At 59.8% G+C, this 18295-nt stretch overlaps 3 protein-coding genes across 3 annotated transcripts; 2 read left to right on the top strand and 1 right to left on the bottom strand.

Moving 5' to 3' along the window:
- The first annotated feature begins 10925 nt into the window (after positions 1-10925).
- On the top strand, positions 10926-12422 carry MRPL4 (54S ribosomal protein L4 mitochondrial). Its single transcript, XM_047989246.1, has 2 exons — positions 10926-11543; positions 11630-12422. Exons 1-2 carry the CDS (start codon positions 11022-11024, stop codon positions 11864-11866), a joined length of 759 nt encoding a protein of 252 aa, XP_047845245.1. The 5' UTR covers positions 10926-11021; the 3' UTR covers positions 11867-12422.
- A 433-nt stretch (positions 12423-12855) lies between these two features.
- On the top strand, positions 12856-15296 carry GDI1 (Rab GDP dissociation inhibitor alpha). The gene is made up of 7 exons (XM_047989245.1): positions 12856-13062; positions 13200-13224; positions 13307-13366; positions 13450-13477; positions 13585-13930; positions 14024-14563; positions 14621-15296. The coding sequence occupies exons 1-7, from the start codon at positions 13017-13019 to the stop codon at positions 14992-14994; spliced, it is 1419 nt and encodes a 472-aa protein (XP_047845244.1). The 5' UTR covers positions 12856-13016; the 3' UTR covers positions 14995-15296.
- Positions 15261-18184, bottom strand: NOG1 (Nucleolar GTP-binding protein 1). The gene is made up of 3 exons (XM_047989244.1): positions 17910-18184; positions 16047-17830; positions 15261-15970 (listed from the first exon to the last, which is right to left on the bottom strand). The coding sequence occupies exons 1-3, from the start codon at positions 18037-18039 to the stop codon at positions 15929-15931; spliced, it is 1956 nt and encodes a 651-aa protein (XP_047845243.1). The 5' UTR covers positions 18040-18184; the 3' UTR covers positions 15261-15928.
- Between the last annotated feature and the right edge of the window lie 111 nt (positions 18185-18295).

The following is an 18295-nucleotide window of genomic DNA, read 5'->3' as shown; positions in this document are numbered from 1 at the left end:
CGGGCCCGGCACCGCGTCCCACGGTTCGCCGGTCGCACGGCACAGATTTGAGATGCGATGGGGCCGGTTGTGAGATGGCATGGGACGCTGCCCGCCCATGGCCGAATGGGGAATCCACGTCCGCTTGCGACATGCTCCCTCCCCCCCTCCCAGGCGTCGCAGATGGCGCTACCTGATTCATCGCCGGGTGCCGGGGTGCCCAGACAACGACCAAACGGAACCAGACCAGACCGTTACCGATGCCTGTCTCCTCGTGCTTCCCTCCAAGGCGCTTGCATCGTCATAATATCAAACCTAGTCCGTGAGATTTGCACCAAGGTCTGGTCGGGAAAGAACGGGCTGCAGCTGCGTACATGGCAAGGATGCCGAACTGTATCCCTGCCACCGTCGCGGTCACGGCCGGAACTGCTGGAAACGGAAAACCGACGGCTCTATCGTACCCCCCTCCTCCCCTTGCGCAAAGGACATCTACGTATCCGTCGTCTGCCCGTGGCTGCTGTGGCTGATAGGACACAGGCGCGCACCTCGGCAGAACAAGCGCTGTACTGTACACATATGTACGTACATGCCACCGTTCAGAACTCGGGCGCCGCGAAAGACGTCGGGAGCTCCGCCGCTGTGCATAATCGGAGGGTTGGGGTTTGGCCGCGAGCTACCAGCAACCAGTCGGGGGGAGTGAGACGCTGTCTGGCTGGTCTTCGCTGTGGCTCCCACCAACAGTAGTACCACCACCATCACCACCACGCGCCGCCGCCGCCGCCGCCGCCGCCGCCAGCGCGCTATCATTAGTACGACACACACACAGGCGCCGACGGGATGGTGGATGGCTCAGCTGGCTGGCCCGCCGCCGGGCTGCCATACAGCAGTGGGCGCGCGCGTGTCCCATCGCTCCGGGAGTCTGAGCCGGTGGCGGGCGCGGACCACCACCCCCAAACCCAAGCAAACCCAGTGTGACGTTGAACAGGACCACATTATTATCCGCTACAGCATCGGCAGTCGAATGTGTTCCTGGCGAGCAAAGCGGGACTCAGAAGAGCCTCAAGTGGAGTGCGGTCCAGACATTGCCGTCTCCAAGCCCTAGCCCACAATCCCGTTGGACAAGAGCCTCGCAGCCCGCCAGCTGTCACGACGGCACGGGCGAGGGCATCCACAGCGCAGCGGCGGCGGGAAGCAGTGGGGGCAGCATTGTGGAAAGGGGCAACGACGACGCCCTGAGATGCCTCCAACGCCATGCCTTCAACTCCTTCAAGGCGACACCCCCGGTCTCGCAGGTGCGCGCTGCGGCGGAACGACAGGTACGTACATTGAATAACACGTACATGCGATATACATACAACAGCACAGCAACTGCGAATTCTTTCATTGGGAATCGGTCGCGAATTGCTTGGCGCTGCTCCGGCTGGTGGGGGGGCAGGAGGGGGGTGCCATTGAACATCAACGGCGAGCGCCGTCGTCGGTCCGCCTCTCACGATGCCGCGACAAACGCCGTAAGCGGCCCATCGTTTGCCAGCGCACACCGGTGCTGTGCAGCGTGCCCGGCCGGGGCAGCTGACTTTTTTATTTTATTTTGTTTTTTTTTTTTTTGCATTCATTTTCTTCACTGCCTCTGGTCTCGCGCAATCGCGCAGCAGCCGGTGATGCGCACGAGTCAGTGACGATATCTGGCTTTCGGGCATGGCTCAGCAATTGGCAGAGAACCTGCCAGCGAAACCGACCTCGGACGAACCCCGACAGGTTCGCTTGTCATCTTCGCTGCACCACCCTGGCGCCTAGTGTCGAGCTATTTTACATTACCGAGAGTCTTGCCGGGGGGTCTCGGGCTTCCACGATGTAGGTACTCGGTACGGCATGACGCGTACAGCGCAGTAGGTAGAGAGCCCGTACCCGTACTTGTACTTTTGACGGGCCTGGCTTTGCTTGCTGGTCTTGCTCACTCTGCCCGTCGGCGAAGTAAGGTAGTACTACTACTACGAGGCATGGCCGGCGCGTACACAAGACAATGTGCAGCACGTCACGGTCACGCGGTCAATGGGGAGATTGAAGGAGAGGGGAGGTATCCCAATTTCGCTGAATGGCGGGCAGTGGTCGCCAGATGGCTGATGCTTCCGCGATTGTCGGCGGCAGGTTTCAGGGACCGTCCCGTGGGCATCGAGCATCGACCAGATTTGTGCCACGCTCCTTGTGGCCACGCGCTCTTGGCCTCTGGAAGTCACCGCGTGCGGCGCTGGGGCCGCAGCGTGGGCCGCGCGAACGCTTGCGAACCCGTGGCTGAAGTCGCGATACCAGCTGCCTAGCCATGTATCGTTGCGATCCACGGCCTGGAACTCACGATGACAGTCACCACTGCAGGCGTCCTGACGTAGTACCTACTTACAATGACGGGACAATACGTTACAATACCGCGTCTCTTTTTAGACACACAGCCGCGGGCGGACACGACTGGGCAGCGAGCGGGCAACCAAGCAAAGAAACTCGGTACTTGGTTGCAGGGCAGAACACACATCACAGTAACGGGCCTCAACACGCACCAACCAAAGAGACACGGCGACCGTCTCGGCTGCTCGCGACTCGCACGTCTGGACGTACGGACCAGTGGGTACAATTTACATACATACGTGCAATACGGACCATGATCTACGCCGTATAGAGCACTACCACAACCATGCTGTACCGTACGGGCAGCGTCCGCACGTAGCACCTCAACAAACAAACAAACCATCGGCGGCAACATACCACGTGGGAGTGGCCTCATCGCAACCCAGACTCCCCATGGAAAGTTCCGTGGCGCGAAATACTTGGAGGAGGAGGGGTTTGGGACTTTGGTCACAGCCAGACCAGGGTGTTTGGCGGGAAGGGATGGCTAATGACGAGGGAACCAAGCAAGCACAGCTTCCACACCAAAACCCGTGCAGGGTATATTTGCGACCAGCGCCGAGCCATGAGCGAGGGGAGGGGGAGGGGGAGGGGGTTAGTTACACCTCGTCTCATCAGAGAGCAACCGGCGGGTACAGTCACTGTACCGAGTACTCGATACAAGCAAGGAGTAGCAGCAGCAGCAGCGGACGCGGCAGTAGTGACGCCAACATGCCTTTCGCGTGCATTCGCCGCAGAGCGCAGAGCCACCATCATCACCCCCTGCCATGCAACGACTCCAACTCGGCGGATGGAGCCTGGCGGGCCCCGAGGCCCCTCCCTCCGCCCACTCACCCTCCCCGGTCCCATCAAGCTGGGACCAAAGCCGATTCCCAGCGCGCGCTGCGTGCTGGCTGGCGTGTCGGCGGAACTACCGAGGAATCTGATAACAGACACACTGACCACAGCTTCTTTGGCGTTGCGCTCCGGCCGGCCGCGGGGCTGCCAAGGCATGCAATGCAATACGACCGACGAACAGACAAGAGCGACGATACCACCTACCTCTTCGTCCTGTGGCTCTCTCCCGCGCTGCTGGCTCGCTCGCCCCAATGTGTAGCTGCTGCTGCTGCTGCTGCTAGAGGGCGTGCGTTTGTCGGCCAAGTACCCGTGCCGCGGGCCAAGGGCGACGGCGGCGACGGCGACGGCGACAGCGACGCCGAATGATGCTCTGTAGCACGCCGCCCAGCTGGTATCTGCATGCCTGTGATGCGCGAGGGAAGCCAATGGGCAGCCAGGGGGGGGGAGGAGGGGGGTTGGCAGGTCTCCCGTGCGTCACACCTACGTCGCGTGGTGGCATCGAAGACTGTGGCAATCAACCACGTCGACGCCCGAGGGCAGAAAAGCAGCGGGAGTGTCGGTCGGTGGCCTTGGGCTCGGAGCTTCCTGCTGGTGTAGCAGGCGTGCGAACGCGGGCGACTCAAAGAAGAAGAAGCAGCAGCAGCAGCAGCAGCGCATTGTACATGCGCGCATCATCAGCCAACCAGCCAGGCGCGATGTCGCCCGGCAGGAGAGGAGAGAGAAAGGAAGCTCGATCGACGACTGCAGCTTTTAGCTTTTTGGCGCTCATCAGATGGGCCGGTTGTAGATGGGCGTGTGCCAATGCTCGCTCGACTGATGACGAGATGGTGGTGGTGTGAGCCATCAAAGCCAAGAGACAAGGAAGGCCACCCTGGAAGCTCGCTCGCCGGTGATTCGAGCAAGGCGCTCGCATCATGATGCTGAGTGATGCCAAAGACGCGCCACCGGGGGCCGCAGTCGGAAGCGCAGGATGCCGACCCTTGCCGCAGACGGATGCACTCGCGCCACAGACGGGACAAGCGACGACGACGAAGACGACGACGACGACGACGACGTCGGCCTCGCGTGTCGCATCGTACGTAGCAATCGGCGCAGCACCGGTCTTCCCCATTTCCATTGCCTTGTCCTCCTCGTACATGAATGACCTGGCTGGAATTCCTTCTCCAGTGCGGCGGCATGGATCGAATCCTACGCGTCCCGTCGGTCTTGTCTTGTACACGTTGCATCAAGCCAACGTTTTGAAGCATCAACCTGTCGGATACGAAACGCAGACATATGGACACAGTAACTACGTATTGCACCCCGCGCGTGCGTACGCGCCGCTTTGGTTCAGCTATCTATATACCTTGTGTGCTCACCATGCAGTCGCAAACTATCTGTCCCTGAATGGGCAAAACGCCGCCGTCTCGTCTCGATTCTATGATTCGATTCGGTTCCCCTGCCTCCTCCAAGAGTAACAACGCCGCACGCACGCACGCACCCTACCTACGAGCACGACGCCAGCGTGTTACGATCGGCTGGCCATCCGACCGGGCGACACAGCTTTTCCTTTTTTTTCCCGCCCTTGCCCTTTACTTTGTTCGTCGATGGACTAACTTAGGGATGTGCCGCAGCTCCTTTGGCTCGGGAGCCGCGGGGGGGTGCGCCGCGCCAGTCACGCCTCCTATGCGGCGCGCGACACGAGACAAGGTGAGGGCAGAGATCGTGAGCTGCTATTATTTGTATTTCTTTCCTTTTTTTCGTCTACCTTTTTTCTTTCTTTTTTTGCCTTTGGGATCACAGCAGAGACGGGCGAGCAAGAAAGAGCAGGGTCAAGGCAGCCCGGAGACGGAGTGCGGCTCTCTGCTCCTCCCCCGCCCCTTTTTTTGCGCCATCGCGGCCCGTTGTCTTGTGTGCTCCCGCCCGCGCCACCGTTGCATGCCACCAGACTTCACATATTGCATCGCCCGGGACGGCTCGTTGGATGCTTTTTGCGGGCGATGAAGACGCCCCGGGGCGCAATTCGATGATGCCTGCGCCCGAGTACGTAGTATGGTATTGTCCTATGTGATTGACTATCCGTGACATTGCCCGCCACGCCCTCCCGGGAGAGAGGCAACCGATTGTTCCGCCGAAAGCGCGGAAAATACACTTTGTAGGTGCATGCCCCGGCCGCCGCGGAACGCAAAAAAGGACAGATACAACAACAACAACGACAACAAGGCGCAGAGGCGTGTGATTTCGCGGGGCCCGCCCGTCTGCCCCCCTCTTTCCAGCCTCGCGAGATGCGGTTTCGGAGTTGAGAGGCTGGCGTGGCCGGGCCCGGGCCGGACTGGACATGTCCATGACACTGACACGCGCAAACGCGCACACGGGAGAGGGGAAAGCCTCTGCATCCGGTCCGAGTTGTGAGAGAGAGAGAGACTGAGAGAAGGAGAGAGAAACGAGGAGGCAGGGCGGCGCTCCTGACGCGCGCGCGCCATGGGCCGGCCTCCTTTTGCTTGGCGCAGGCAGGCTTTGTATGTATGTATGCATGCATGCACGCACGCACGCATGGCACACAAGGAGATGAGAGAAAAGCAGCCGCCACAACAAGCGAGGCGGGCGCGTCAACAAAATCTCGGTGCCAGCCCACAAGCCCAGTCAGTTCCTGGTTACTCTGCTGTAGTTACACATCTACATATACTAAGTTACATGGCGTGCTGCTACTACGGAGTAATAACGTTTGTATGTACTTTGCATGCGTCGTCTTCCCGGGGGGAGGGGGAGGGGGCAAAAGACACCAGATACCATGATACCTAATCTCCGCGACATGGTCTCATCTGCGCCTCTTCTCTTCTCTCGGCGTCGTCGTCAGTCGTAGTAGTCGACGTCGTAGTCGTCGTCGACTGGGCAGGCTGTCCCCCTCCCCAACAAACACGCAGCCAAAACCTTGCCCCCCATCGTGCTTGTGCTACACGCCCCGTCGTCATCCGCCGCCCGCGCGGGCAGGCCGGCCGGAAAGGGGAGGGGAGGGGGCGTCCGGGCAAGCACACAGAGAGACAGGAAAGGGGGCGAATAGGCACAGGCAGGCAGGCAGGCAGGCAGGGAACCTCGGCGAAAGAGGGAGAGAGAGAGAACAAATAAAACAAACAGAAAGAATGAAAAAAACAAAAGATGATGGGCAGAGAAATCTTTTTGGGTAACACAAGAGAGATGCCTGTCCCTCATGTCCCATTTTATTGCCGGGGCGGCTTAGGAGCTCCGGCCCAATCCGCGTCGTGGGAATGGCCGGGAGGCACGCGAGCGATATGAGGGCATGCATTGGCCACATACGTACGTACGGAGTAGGTAGTACACGCATACATGCTGCTACGGCCGTCCGTCCCCCGGCTACTAAGTAGTAGAGGAGGAAGAGGGAGGGGGCATAGGGCGGCCCGCACCGCGGCAGAAGGAAGAGAGAGAGGTTCCAGAAGTCCTTGTACCAAGTTTACGGCCCGAGGACGAGGACGAGGACGAGGACGAAGAGCGGAGCCGAGGCAGGACGAAGAAGGAGCAACAGGAGAGAGAACAAAGGTATTTCCCCTCCCCAGCTTTTGTTGTGATAGATAGAGAGTGTTTACAGAGTAGTTACGTACAGCCAGAACAACGCAGTACGTACCAGAAAGGGGCTCTCTCTGTTCATGGCACGGGGAAAATTTAGTTAGTACTTGTTTATGCTGCCTGCCTGCCGAGCCGGGTGGCCCCGTTTCGTTTCGTTGACATGGGTTTGGCTTCTGTGCCGCGGGCGAAGATGGCCACCATGCGTGGCGAGCGAGAGACACGGAAAGAGACGGAGGGAGAGAAAGAGAGAGAGAAGGCGAGAGACATGCGCGTAGTACATACAGTATACATATGCAGCATTATGCTTATTATTTTTGTACAGGCCGCCATCCATCCATCCATCCATCCATCCATTCACCTACTACACGCCTCCAGCTGCAGTCCGTTGCAGCGCCGTAACTACCGCAAAAGTCATGCCCAGCCTCATTCACGCTCTTGGGCGTGCCGCGGACATCTCCCCGGCCCAGCAGCAGCAGCAGCAGCAGCACGTACGTACGCGTTCGTGCATGCATGAGGAAGCACCGATGAGTTGCATCGCGTAGCCCGCCGAGCATCTCATCTCCCCGGCGCAGACAGACAGACAGCCATACCGGGAGGGGTGTTGCTACCGTCACGAGATGATTCCAGGCGCCCGACGGGTCAAGGGAAGCGGCAAAGTCCGTCTGGCATCATCTGGTCCGTCACGTCTTCGGGAGGTGTGGTGGGTGGTCAAGAGAGGGATTGCTAGGCAGAGAGAGAGAGAGAGAGGCGCCAGCATACACACATGGCACGCACATACAGTACATGCTACCTATACTTACTACGTACATGCGTGCATGCATGCCTGCCTGCCTGCCCGGAAGGGTGTGTATGTGCCACCACGTTGTTGTTGTCTGGTTGTGGCGAGCTGTGACGGTGACGGTACGGATATTGAATGCTAGCTAACTTTGGGGGCAGGGGGGAGGAAGGGAGAGAGAGAGAGAGAGCGACTGTCGACGGACGCCTGGCACGGCCGCATGTGGTCATCCCCCTCGGAAGGAGGTTCCACAAGACAAGGTGGACGTAGACCCTGGATCCCCCCCCCTAGGCGACGGCGGTGAAGCGGCGGTCAGGCTGAGAGATTCACGATGGAGTCTTCAGGGAGGGGGGGCACTCGCTCGCTTCCATCACCAGATCCAACGCGGCCCTGCGGCGCGGCTCGAGCGGGGGGGGGGGCAATAGATGGCTGTCGAAAGCTCTAGGGCTGTTTATCACGAGCGTTTATCGATGCTTGTACTACTCGGACCTCCTGAAGTAGGCACACCACGGCGAGAGATAGAGATGGTTCCTCGGACTTGCTTGCTTTTCAGTGCCGCCGTGAGCTACCCTGCCCGTTCAGGGAACCGGGGGGGGGGGGGCTTGGATCCTTCTCGCGGGCCGGCAGCACGAATCTCGACGTGCCGGTATACAAAGTAGAGAGACATGGATACAGAGAGAAAGATCACAGAGACAGGCCAGCCTCATCGGCCAGCTACGCTACTAGCCACTCCCACCTTATTATCGACGTGAACAGAAAGCACACGTAAAAAGAAGTACATGGCGGCTTGTCAATGAACCCTGCACGGGAGGTTCCCGGGCCGGGACGCGGGCGCGGAGTAAAGGGCCCGGACGGGGGGGTTTCCGTTCGAACGCGCTGCTGACTTGACCGTCCGTAGTGCCGCCGGCTGGCATCCAGTAGGTGCCTTTTCGGAGGTCGCCCTCGGGAGGGGGATGCCAAGTTAGCAAAACGGCTGTCCTCCTTCTGTCCGGTTGCGGTCCCCTTTGCTACCGACATCACGGAGAGCGCGTCAATGTCGTCCCACACCGCGCTTCTGAAACGTCTATTACGGAGAGAAAGGGGGGCCCGCCGGGGGGGTTAGGAGGGGCAGGGCGAGGGGGAGGAGGAGATTGATGGATGAGGCGAGCGACGGACTTCCTCACGCCACTCTGCCTCGACGTGCATGTGTGTTCAACCGGGAATGCCCGCCTGCAGACGCTCCCGGTTCATTATTGACGAGAACCAGGCTTCATCCATGGAAAGAGACCTAGGTAGATGCCGTATCCGGACCGGGGGAAGGAAGGGGGGGGACTTGTGATGCCAAGCGGTTCCCTCAACCACAGAGGCATTGACGACTCATTCCCCCTTTGGGCGTCCCATGGCAGCTCGCCTAGCCCTCCCCTCTTCCTCCTCCTCCTCCTCCTCCCGTTCTACTACCACTACTACTGCTACCACCAAGTACGTACTTGGTGGTAGCGGTAGTAATACCCAAACTCTCCGCCCCAACAGCCCGTCGTCGCATCTTCCGCGTTGCCTTTGCAGTCCTCCCTCAGCCAGCCCCCCCTGGCGAGTCCGCCTGATAGGTGGGGACGATGTTTATTCTCACGATCGGTGGGCTGGCTGGCGGGCCGACCGCCCCACGGGCAAGACGTACGCCTCTCTCTTCTGACGTCGGAATCGGGCCACGATGTGTGCCTGTTATGGAAGAACCTCTCTATGCGCAGGTAGGGGAGAGGGGGGGGTTGGGCTTGGGTCGCAGGCTGAGGTCGCGGCGTGATGGTGCATTCTGTGCCTGACGAGGAAAAGCACGTGCAGGAGTCGAATGCGGTGTTTTTTTTTTATATAATTCTTGCCCATGAGCTGTGACAGTCGTGTCCTCGCGGCTCGTATGTGACCAAAATACCTGAGGAAGGGGGGAGTGCCGGGCAGATCCAGATGTGGTTCGCCTGACAGTAGGGCGCAGCGCAGTTACCGTAAGAGACCCGCCGTTGTAGGATGACAAGAGTTGCACGGCAGGCTAGGTGGACTCTTCATGGGGGGCGTTTCACAGCATGGTGGGCATCCTCGATGCGCGTCTGGACTGGTGATAAGGCGTCGATGCTTCAGGGGTTGCGGCGCGTCACGCCCCCTGACGAAGCTTGTTGGGATGCCTGCCCGTGTGAGGCCAGACAGACGCCCGTTTCCGTGACGGGACGTCTACTTTGTAGCTCTCACGGTACTGATGCCCGGCAGGCAGATGTGCTTGGAGGATGGCGCGGCTAAGCGAGAAGCAAGACCAGTTCATGTTGTTACGCCGAAGAGTGTGTCGTGATGACGGCCTTTGTGCCGCTATTAGCCCTGGATCGACGGCTCGGAACTCGGAACGGCACAGGAAAATTTGGGAAGTTTATTTCCAAACTGGTTGCGACGCGCTAGTTGGTAGCCCTCTACAGTTAGGCAAAACAATAGAAAGAAAGTTGGACGTGAGGCCCAAGCAAGGCATTGTCCCTTCGATTTTCGACACCCAGGCTGCTTCACGAAAGAGCGGAATACTAACACCGACCGGAGTGAGAGTAGTCATGATGCAACACGATAATGACCATTGTCGCTGTCAATCTTGCCACCGCGTGTTTATAGTTCATAGCTACCATACATTGTCTATATCGAGGTGTTGTGGCCGTTAGTATCGTGACGTCCGGTGCCGAGAGACGTGTGATCAATCTGGTGCGGCTTGCTTGCCATCGGCGTCTCATGTATTTCACGCTCTTTTGACGTCGCCAGAAGACGTCTCTTCCTTCGAGAATATCAACCGTAGGGACTTGGGACTGTGACCGTTCTCGATATCTACCTCAGAGTCTGACGACAGAAAACCGAAATCCTGGCCTGAGTGCGGAGAGGAGATTCGCGTCCCATCGTCCCCGTGCCCTACAGCTTGTCGGCCGCCTTTCCGTTAGAGATCGTTATTGGCCGGGACAGACGTGTTTCTGATTTCTGACTACCCCAACAACGGGTTTTTCATATTCTCGCTCCGACCGTGCTCCAGCAATGTTAGTGGTTGCCAGATGTTCGGTGTATGACTCCGGGGACTGGACGCTCTGGGGTTTGCGCATCCGTTGCTCAACACGAGGCTTCGCGACTTGGCAGACACAGGCCGTAAAATAGACATAGCACCATTTGCTCGCATGAGACAGCCATTCCCCTAAACAAGTTATCATGATCTCGTTGATGCACCTTGTTGTTCATTGAGTACATGTAATAGGATGGCTGACATGTAGTCGTGGGCAGACGGACAGGGGTCTAGGGTAGGTAAGATGGGACGCGTCGGCTGACTAACACCCTGTGGTCGTCCGTGGAGGCTCAAGGTATGGGGCAAAGGGCCAATCAGAGACGGCGCGGCCGACTGCACACCCAAATTTTGTGTCGCTCCCGTCCTCACCTCTCCAGCTTCGCCCAGTCGCGATATCAACGTGCTGCCGCGCAGACGGAAACCCTGTCAATGGCCGGTTCGAACGCCCTGCGGCCCTCCATGGGCTGCCTCTCGAGGCTGGGAGCCCCCCCCCTCGTCCGCTCTGCAAGACCGTCGGCGCCGAGAACAGCAGCAGCAGCCTTAGCCTTCTCGACGACGGCGCCACAATGCAAGCGGAAGAAGACGAAAGACAACAACAAGAAGCGCGGCGTCAGCAGCCTCTACGGCTCGGGCCCGCGGGAGCACCTGTCCATGTCGGACGTGCCGCTGCCGAAACCGCGCGACTTCAAGCCCAAGGTGGCCGTGGACGACAAGCACGGCCTGTGGGGCTTCTTCCCGGCGCCGGGCAAGCTGCTGTGGACGCCCAAGGAGACGGAGGAGCACGGCCGGGCCTGGACGGTCGAGGAGCTGCGCAGGAAGTCGTGGGAGGACCTGCACGCCCTGTGGTGGGCGTGCTGCAAGGAGCGCAACATGCTGGCGACTGGCAAGGTTGAGCTGGCGAGGGGGAAGCTGGGCTTTGGCGAGAGGGAATTCGATACGCGCGACGTGGAGGTAAGGCGCCCTTGCTCGCCTCTCCCCTGCCTGCGTCAAAATGAACGAGCATGCGCTGACAGCGAGTGATTTTTTTTGGCCGACAGGTACAAACGACTATGCAGGCGATCAAGCACGCCTTGACGGAACGATACTACACGTGGCAGGATGCCGTGGAAGTGGCCCGGTCGGACCCGGAGATCGACTTTGACTCGCGCGACGGTCAGGTGTACAAGCCATCGGCGTACGAGGACGACCTGGAGATGTCGGACAGCTGGGCGGCCGAGGCCGAGTCGGCGACACCCGAGAAGGAGGCGACGCCTCAGAAGGAGGCGACCCGGTAGTAGGATGCAGGCGTGATGTGATGTCAATGCCTGCCCGGGCCGTGGAGAGCGTGGAGAGCCGCCGTGCTTGGGGGCCCCAGCATGGCAAGAGCACATTGGGAATCGCGACGACACGACGAGGATGAAGACGATCAAGATGTCGCGCTGTACATTGTATCAAGGCACATGGGATCAATCAGGTGGAAGGGACGTGTACGATACAGATGTCGCCTGCTGCAGCGGGACAGCAGCGTATTGGGGCGCTTTCTGGAAAATACCAAAGCATTTCGTACCTGAACCAGGCCGCCACGGGCTCTGGAAATGGGGTTTTCTGGACCGAGGGAAGCCGCACGAGACAGCATCGTCATGGAAATTCGGTTTCTGCCCCGTGCCGTCTATGCCATGGCGCTGGGCGACAAAGGTTCTCTCTTACTCGAAGCACAGACTCTACTCGAGTGCTCGAGTGAAGATGAAAAGGGGGTCCTCGGCCGGGGTGCCCTGCACCGAATCTTCCAAAAATACTGGCAATGTCGCATCTTTTTGCGCAAGCAGAAATGACTGCAATCTCGGGCTTGGGAAGAAAGGGCCCCATAGCCATTGAAGGTGGACGGAGAGGGCGGTGGTCGTTGGCGGGCTTTTGGGGGGGGGGGGGGGGGCTGGTCTCCATTTTAGGCCGGACTTTGTAGCCCATGTCACTATTAGAGCTACTAACGGTAGGTTCATATAGGTACTGCCTCATTAGCTGCAGTGGACAGCCCGGGTATCCCTCCAGGGGCAGCTCTAGTAGGGCGGGCAGCTCTGGCGGCGAGCACCAGCAACTGCGGGTTGTATACTGCGGGCCTCCGTAGCGGACGGACGTCAGTCAGCGCAGCCCAGCAATGTCCACCGCGGCCCATGGAATTGGAGTTCCCCACACCACCTGCTGCACCTCACCGACACATGGACCACCTCACGCACGGCGACCCAAAACCCCCGCCGCCGTTTCGTCAACCCCTCCAGCTCGCCACAGCAGCTCCCCCCCCCTCCCTCCATCAAACCACAAGACCAGACCGAAGCCGCCCAATCCATCCCTTGGCTCGCGGCCCTTTTCTCCTCTGTCCAAGATTCCACCCTCCCCCTCCTCTACCCGACACGACACGACACGACAGACACGATCCGTCGCTGCGCAACCATGGATGAGATTGCCAAGGAGTACGACGTCCTCGTTGTCGGCACCGGTGAGTTGCCTCGCCTCGTCCTCGCCTCCCGACGAGGGCGCGGCCACCGAGGAGCCTGTCTACGCTCGCCGTGGGCCGTGCCCTCCTCGCCCTTGCTCGACGCATGCTGACGCCGCTGTATTGCTGTCCCTCATTAGGCTTGACCGAGTGTATTCTCTCTGGGTATGCGACGAACAATCGACTGCGCCGAACACTCTCCTCCTTGTCCCTCCTCGCTTGGCTAACACCGCCTTTCTGCATCCAGTGTGCTGTCCGTCAAGGGCAAGAAGGTCCTCCACATCGACCGCAACGACCACTATGGCGGGTTCGTCTTCATCACCTCCACAGCCCTGCTCATCCATCTGCTGCTTCATGCCATCGTTGCTGACGTCTTGTGCCGTACCGCAGCGAGGCCGCGTCCGTGAACCTCGAGACAGTTAGACCCCTCCTTACCTCCCCACCATTCGCGACGGCATCGCGCCTAGACGTCAACCCCCTTCTTCCTGTCCACGACTCTCGACTGACATCCTCTGCCTGCCGCAGCTCTTCAAAAAATATGGCAACTACCAAAAGGGCGAGGAGCCCTGGAAGCAGTACGGCCGCCTCAACGACTGGAACATCGACCTCGTCCCCAAGTTCCTCATGTCCTCGGGCGAGCTGACCAACATCCTCGTCTCCACCGACGTCACGCGATACCTCGAGTTCAAGCAGGTCGCCGGCAGCTATGTCCAACAAGGCTCTGGCCCCAAGGCCACCGTCGCCAAGGTCCCCTCCGACGCCGGCGAGGCTCTCAAGTCCCCGCTCATGGGCATCTTTGAGAAGCGACGTATGAAGTCCTTCATCGAGTGGGTTGGCACCTTTGACGCCAAGGACCCGGCCACTCACAAGGGTACATGACATCCCCCCCCCCCTCCCCCCTCCCCCCCCCGCTTGCGCTCATCTTCCTTCACCGCCCGTGCTGGCTGGCTGACGCATGATGTAGCTCTCGACATGAACAACTGCAGCATGAAGGAGGTTTACGACAAGTTTGGCCTCGAGGCGGGCACCCGCGACTTCATCGGCCACGCCATGGGCCTGTACCTCACCGACGACCACATCACGACCAAGGGTCAGGCCCCCGAGGTCATCGAGCGCGTCCGTCTCTATGGCAACTCTGTTGCCCGCTACGGCAAGTCGCCGTACATCTACCCGCTGTACGGCCTCGGCGAGCTGCCTCAGGGCTTCGCCCGCCTGTCCGCCATCTATGGCGGCACCTACATGCTGAACACGACCGTCGACGAGTTCCTGTATGAGGGCGACAATGCGGTGGGCATCAAGGCCACCATGTCCGGCGTCGAGGAGATGAAGTTTGAGACGAGGGCCAAGATGATCCTTGGCGACCCGTCGTACTTCCCTGGCAAGACCAAGGTTGTCGGTCACGTCCTCCGCGCCATCTGCATCCTCAAGCACCCCCTGGCCGGCACCAACGACAGCGACTCTTGCCAGCTCATCATCCCGCAGTCGCAGGTCGGCCGCAAGAACGGTAAGCATGATACCCTGCGCTGGGCGCTGCTCTTCCGCGATGCTGACTGCTTGACAGACATTTACATTGCCTGCGTCTCGTCTGCCCACAACGTCTGCCCCAAGGGCTACTGGATCGCCATCGTGTCGACCATTGCCGAGTCATCGGCCAACCACCACCTCGAGCTCAAGCCCGGCCTGGACCGCCTGGGCAAGATTGAGGAACAGTTCATGGTATGTCGCTCTGCGTCGCTGTCACCCTGCTCGTACAGGTCAGGTCATCTAATCATACGAGCTGTAACAGGGCCCGCCGATTCCCATCTCGGAGCCTCTTCAGGACGGCACCAAGGACAACATCTTCATCTCCAAGAGCTACGACGCCACCAGCCACTTCGAGACGACCACCGACGACGTCAAGGACATTTATCGTCGCTGTACCGGCGAGGAGCTTAAGGTCGAGGGTCTCAGGGATGGCCTCACCGTCGCCGACGAGCAATAGGCGGAGGCGCCGGGCCAGGGGGATGCGACGAAGATGTCAGTATCGGGAGCGGGGGCGAGAGACATGACATGGTTCACTCCAAGCTGTCATGGGTATTGCGGAAGACGAGAGGCAGCAAACACATGCGAATGAAGCAAAAACGGCAGAATCCTTGTGGGCGTGCGAGGGAGGGAGACTCGGTGTTTTGTAGGTTCCGTAGCTGCTCAGCACATTTGCAAGAATTATAGTCAATTGCCAGACAGCGAGGCTAGGCGGGCGTTACGAGGGTGGTCCCTCAACTACCGGCAACCAGCCAGGACTAGTTTACCCACTCTGATTCTTTCCACGCTCGAGATGCTTGACGTCTAGTTACTTTGTAGATGCAGGTATCCCCCACCTCCACGTCGCATCGCATAACTCTCACAACCGGGCAGTGCCCTATTCTTTCTCTCGCGGAGACAACATGGCATCTATTTCCCTTCTCTTGCTTGCCATGCCAGCCTTCAACTAGCAACTTGTTTTTGCTACCAAGGCCGCCCACCCCAGTCCCGAAATGGAAACCATGCAGCAGCCACAAAAAACCCGCGTGCGCCTCCAACTCCCGCAGCCAAGTTGACGATGTGATGGAAGATGACAATGACGAGGACACGTGAAAAGCAACAGTCGTACGTAGTAGGTGTGGAAGGCGGAGGGAAGAACCCCCAGAGAGCCAAAAGGACCAAGAGGAAGACACGACCTGGAAAATTTCCCACCCAATGCCTGCCTACGCCGCAATGGGTACAGATAGAAAAGACCCGGCAGTGAAGGGGCAGAAGCTGGTGGGGGAGAGTATGGAACAGACGTCGCTTTTTCGTGAGACGAGCAAAGACAATAGCTGGGGAAGACAGGAAAAAACACCGCCGTACTCGTCTATCGTCTTGAAGTCTTGCCCATGCCGCGCTTGCCAGAAGACTGATGTCCTAAGTCAGCGTTTGAACAGCACGAAAAGAATCGCCCGGGCACAGAAAAAAGGTACGGGGAAGCTTACCAAGTGCTTGATGATAGAGGCGGTCTGGTGCCTGTCGGCCTCGCCCTGCCGGGCCATGCGGTTCATCTTCTTCTGGTGCAGCTTGGCCAGGCGCTCGGCCTTTGTCCGCGACGCCTCGTCCTGGACGCCGTCGTCGCGGCGGTTCGTAGTGGGAGCGCGGCTCATGGAGCGCAGGCGGTCGCGGGGCTTGGCGTCGACGTCCATGGCATCCTCGGTGCCCAGCCGGCTGCGCGTCATGGAGCGGCCGCGGCTGCGGGCCCGGGGCTGAGCACGCTCGGCCAGGTTGGTCGTGTCCACGCCGAGCTGGTCGAGGGCGTCCTCGAGCTCTGAGTAGTTCTTCTTCAGGGCCTTGCGGGGAATGATGGCCTGGTTCTTGAGCTTCTTCTTCATGCGGGCCTCGTTGCGGATCAGCTGCTGCTTCTCGCGGATGATCTCGGCCTTTTGCATGATCTCGGCCTCGTCATCGTCGTCAATCTCCTCGTCCGAGTCGTAATAGCCCTCCTTCTCCAGCTTCTCCTCCTCCTCTTCCAGCGCCTGGAGCTTGGCCTCGATGTCGGGGTCGATGAAGTCGTAGACGTTTTGGCCGTCAAAAATTTCGGGAATCTTGTCGTACTTCCACTCGTCGTTCTTGAGCATGTAGTCGGCGCACATGTCGACGTTGTAGACGCCGGCGCCACCGTTCTCGTCCTGGACGTCCCTGGCTAATCTGCGGCGCTCGGGGTCCTCCTTGTCGTACTTCTTCCTCGACTTGATGCCCTCGGGGATGAAGGTCTCGAGCTTCTGGCCGCCCATGGGCTGGGCGACGTGGATGCGAGCCATGACGTCGGCGAGACGACCGCCGACCTCACCGCTGTTGGAGGTGCCGGCCTTGAGCTTCTGGTTGACTCGATCGGCGATGAGACGCTCGCAGGCGGCGTTCTTGACGTCCTGAACGCCCTCTTGCGTGTTGCAGGACAGCTGGAGCATCTCGACCTCGCCGGACTTGAGGAGAGTCTGCAGCTCGGCCTGGACGTCCGGGCTCAGATCCTCAGGGCGGGTGACGTCGATCTTGTTGACAACGAGGAAAACGAGCTTGTTGGAGAAGAGGGGCTTGATGCTGCGGAAGAGCTGGATCTGGGCCTGGACCGTGTAGCCGCACTGCTCAGACAGATCCATAAAGTAGAGAATGGCCGACCGCAAGTGGGCAATGGCAGTGATGCTCTGCATCTCGATGGTGTTCATCTCCTCGAGCGGGTGGTCGAGGATACCGGGGGTGTCAATGGCCTGGAAGCGCAGGTACTTGTAGTCGAAGTGGCCGACGAACAAAGACTTGGTTGTGAAGGCGTACGGCTGGACATCAACGTCGGCGCGGGTGATGCTGCGCAGGAAACTGGACTTGCCGACGTTGGGGTAGCCGCAGATGAGCAGGGTGCGGGTGTTGGGGTCGATGGAGGGCAGGCGACCGAGATGCTGGCGGACCTGGTCGAGATAGAGCAGGGGGTCCTTGAGGCGCTTGACGATGGTGGCCATGCGGCCCAGGCCGGCCTTTTTGAGCTGCTTGCATTGGAAGAGCGACTGGCCGTACTTGAGGAGGCGGACATAGTCGCGGGAGATGGTCTCGATCAGGTGCTTGGCGGTCGACAGCTGGCCGAGGGCGATGCGGAAGTGGTCGGCATCGTAGAGGGTGTTGAGCAGATCCTTGTGGAAGGGGTGGATGTCCTGGAGACGGGGGAAGGTCTCGAGGATGGCGCCCAGCTTCTCGGAGAAGGTCTCCTGGGTGAACTTGACCTTGCGGGTGTAGAAGGCTAGAGGGAGGGACGAGTGTCAGCAGATGGGCATGCGTGGGCAAGGGGGAAATGAGAGGGGGGCGGCGAAGGTGCGCACCTCGAATTCTGCTGATTTGGAAGCCGGCGCGGATCTGGGTGGGCAGCTTGCGCTGGGTGCGGCTCAGCACGATGTCGAGGAACTCCTGCTGCGTGGGCACCGGGGGGATGTCCTTCCACGTCGTCTTCATCTTGGGCGGATAGTGCGGCTTTGCGTTCGTGGCGATGAAAGACAAGTCACGACGAAGAGCAGCCCGCCTGCAGGTTTTGGAATGGGAGGAGGGAGGAGGAGTAGAGGAGCGGCTGGTGATGATGGGGCAGCCAGCGAGCCTGTGGTGCAGCGGCGGACTGAATTTGGCCAAGGCGGTCAATCAATTTTTTTTTCTGCACGGCGAAAAAGTGTGGAGTCGCGGCTGGGCGGCGAATGGGGAGGGGGGAGGGGCTGCC

Source organism: Purpureocillium takamizusanense, chromosome 7, assembly GCF_022605165.1.
Source record: "Purpureocillium takamizusanense chromosome 7, complete sequence".
Classification (NCBI taxonomy): Eukaryota; Fungi; Ascomycota; class Sordariomycetes; order Hypocreales; family Ophiocordycipitaceae; genus Purpureocillium; species Purpureocillium takamizusanense.
The sequence above is the reverse complement of the archived record's forward strand: the minus strand, read 5'-3'. Positions and strand labels throughout refer to the sequence as shown.

Excerpts from the sequence above, each read along its gene's own strand:
- MRPL4 (XM_047989246.1), top strand. The coding sequence starts at position 11,022 with ATGGCCGGTTCGAACGCCCTGCGGCCCTCCATGGGCTGCCTCTCGAGG. Across the intron at positions 11,544-11,629 it reads TCGATACGCGCGACGTGGAG|GTACAAACGACTATGCAGGC; the intron begins GTAAGGCGCCCT and ends TTTGGCCGACAG.
- GDI1 (XM_047989245.1), top strand. The coding sequence starts at position 13,017 with ATGGATGAGATTGCCAAGGAGTACGACGTCCTCGTTGTCGGCACCG. Across the intron at positions 13,225-13,306 it reads ACCGAGTGTATTCTCTCTGG|TGTGCTGTCCGTCAAGGGCA; the intron begins GTATGCGACGAA and ends TTCTGCATCCAG. Across the intron at positions 13,931-14,023 it reads GGACCCGGCCACTCACAAGG|CTCTCGACATGAACAACTGC; the intron begins GTACATGACATC and ends CGCATGATGTAG.
- NOG1 (XM_047989244.1), bottom strand. The coding sequence starts at position 18,039 with ATGAAGACGACGTGGAAGGACATCCCCCCGGTGCCCACGCAGCAGGAG. Across the intron at positions 17,831-17,909 it reads CCAAATCAGCAGAATTCGAG|CCTTCTACACCCGCAAGGTC; the intron begins GTGCGCACCTTC and ends CCCTCCCTCTAG. Across the intron at positions 15,971-16,046 it reads CCTCTATCATCAAGCACTTG|TCTTCTGGCAAGCGCGGCAT; the intron begins GTAAGCTTCCCC and ends TTAGGACATCAG.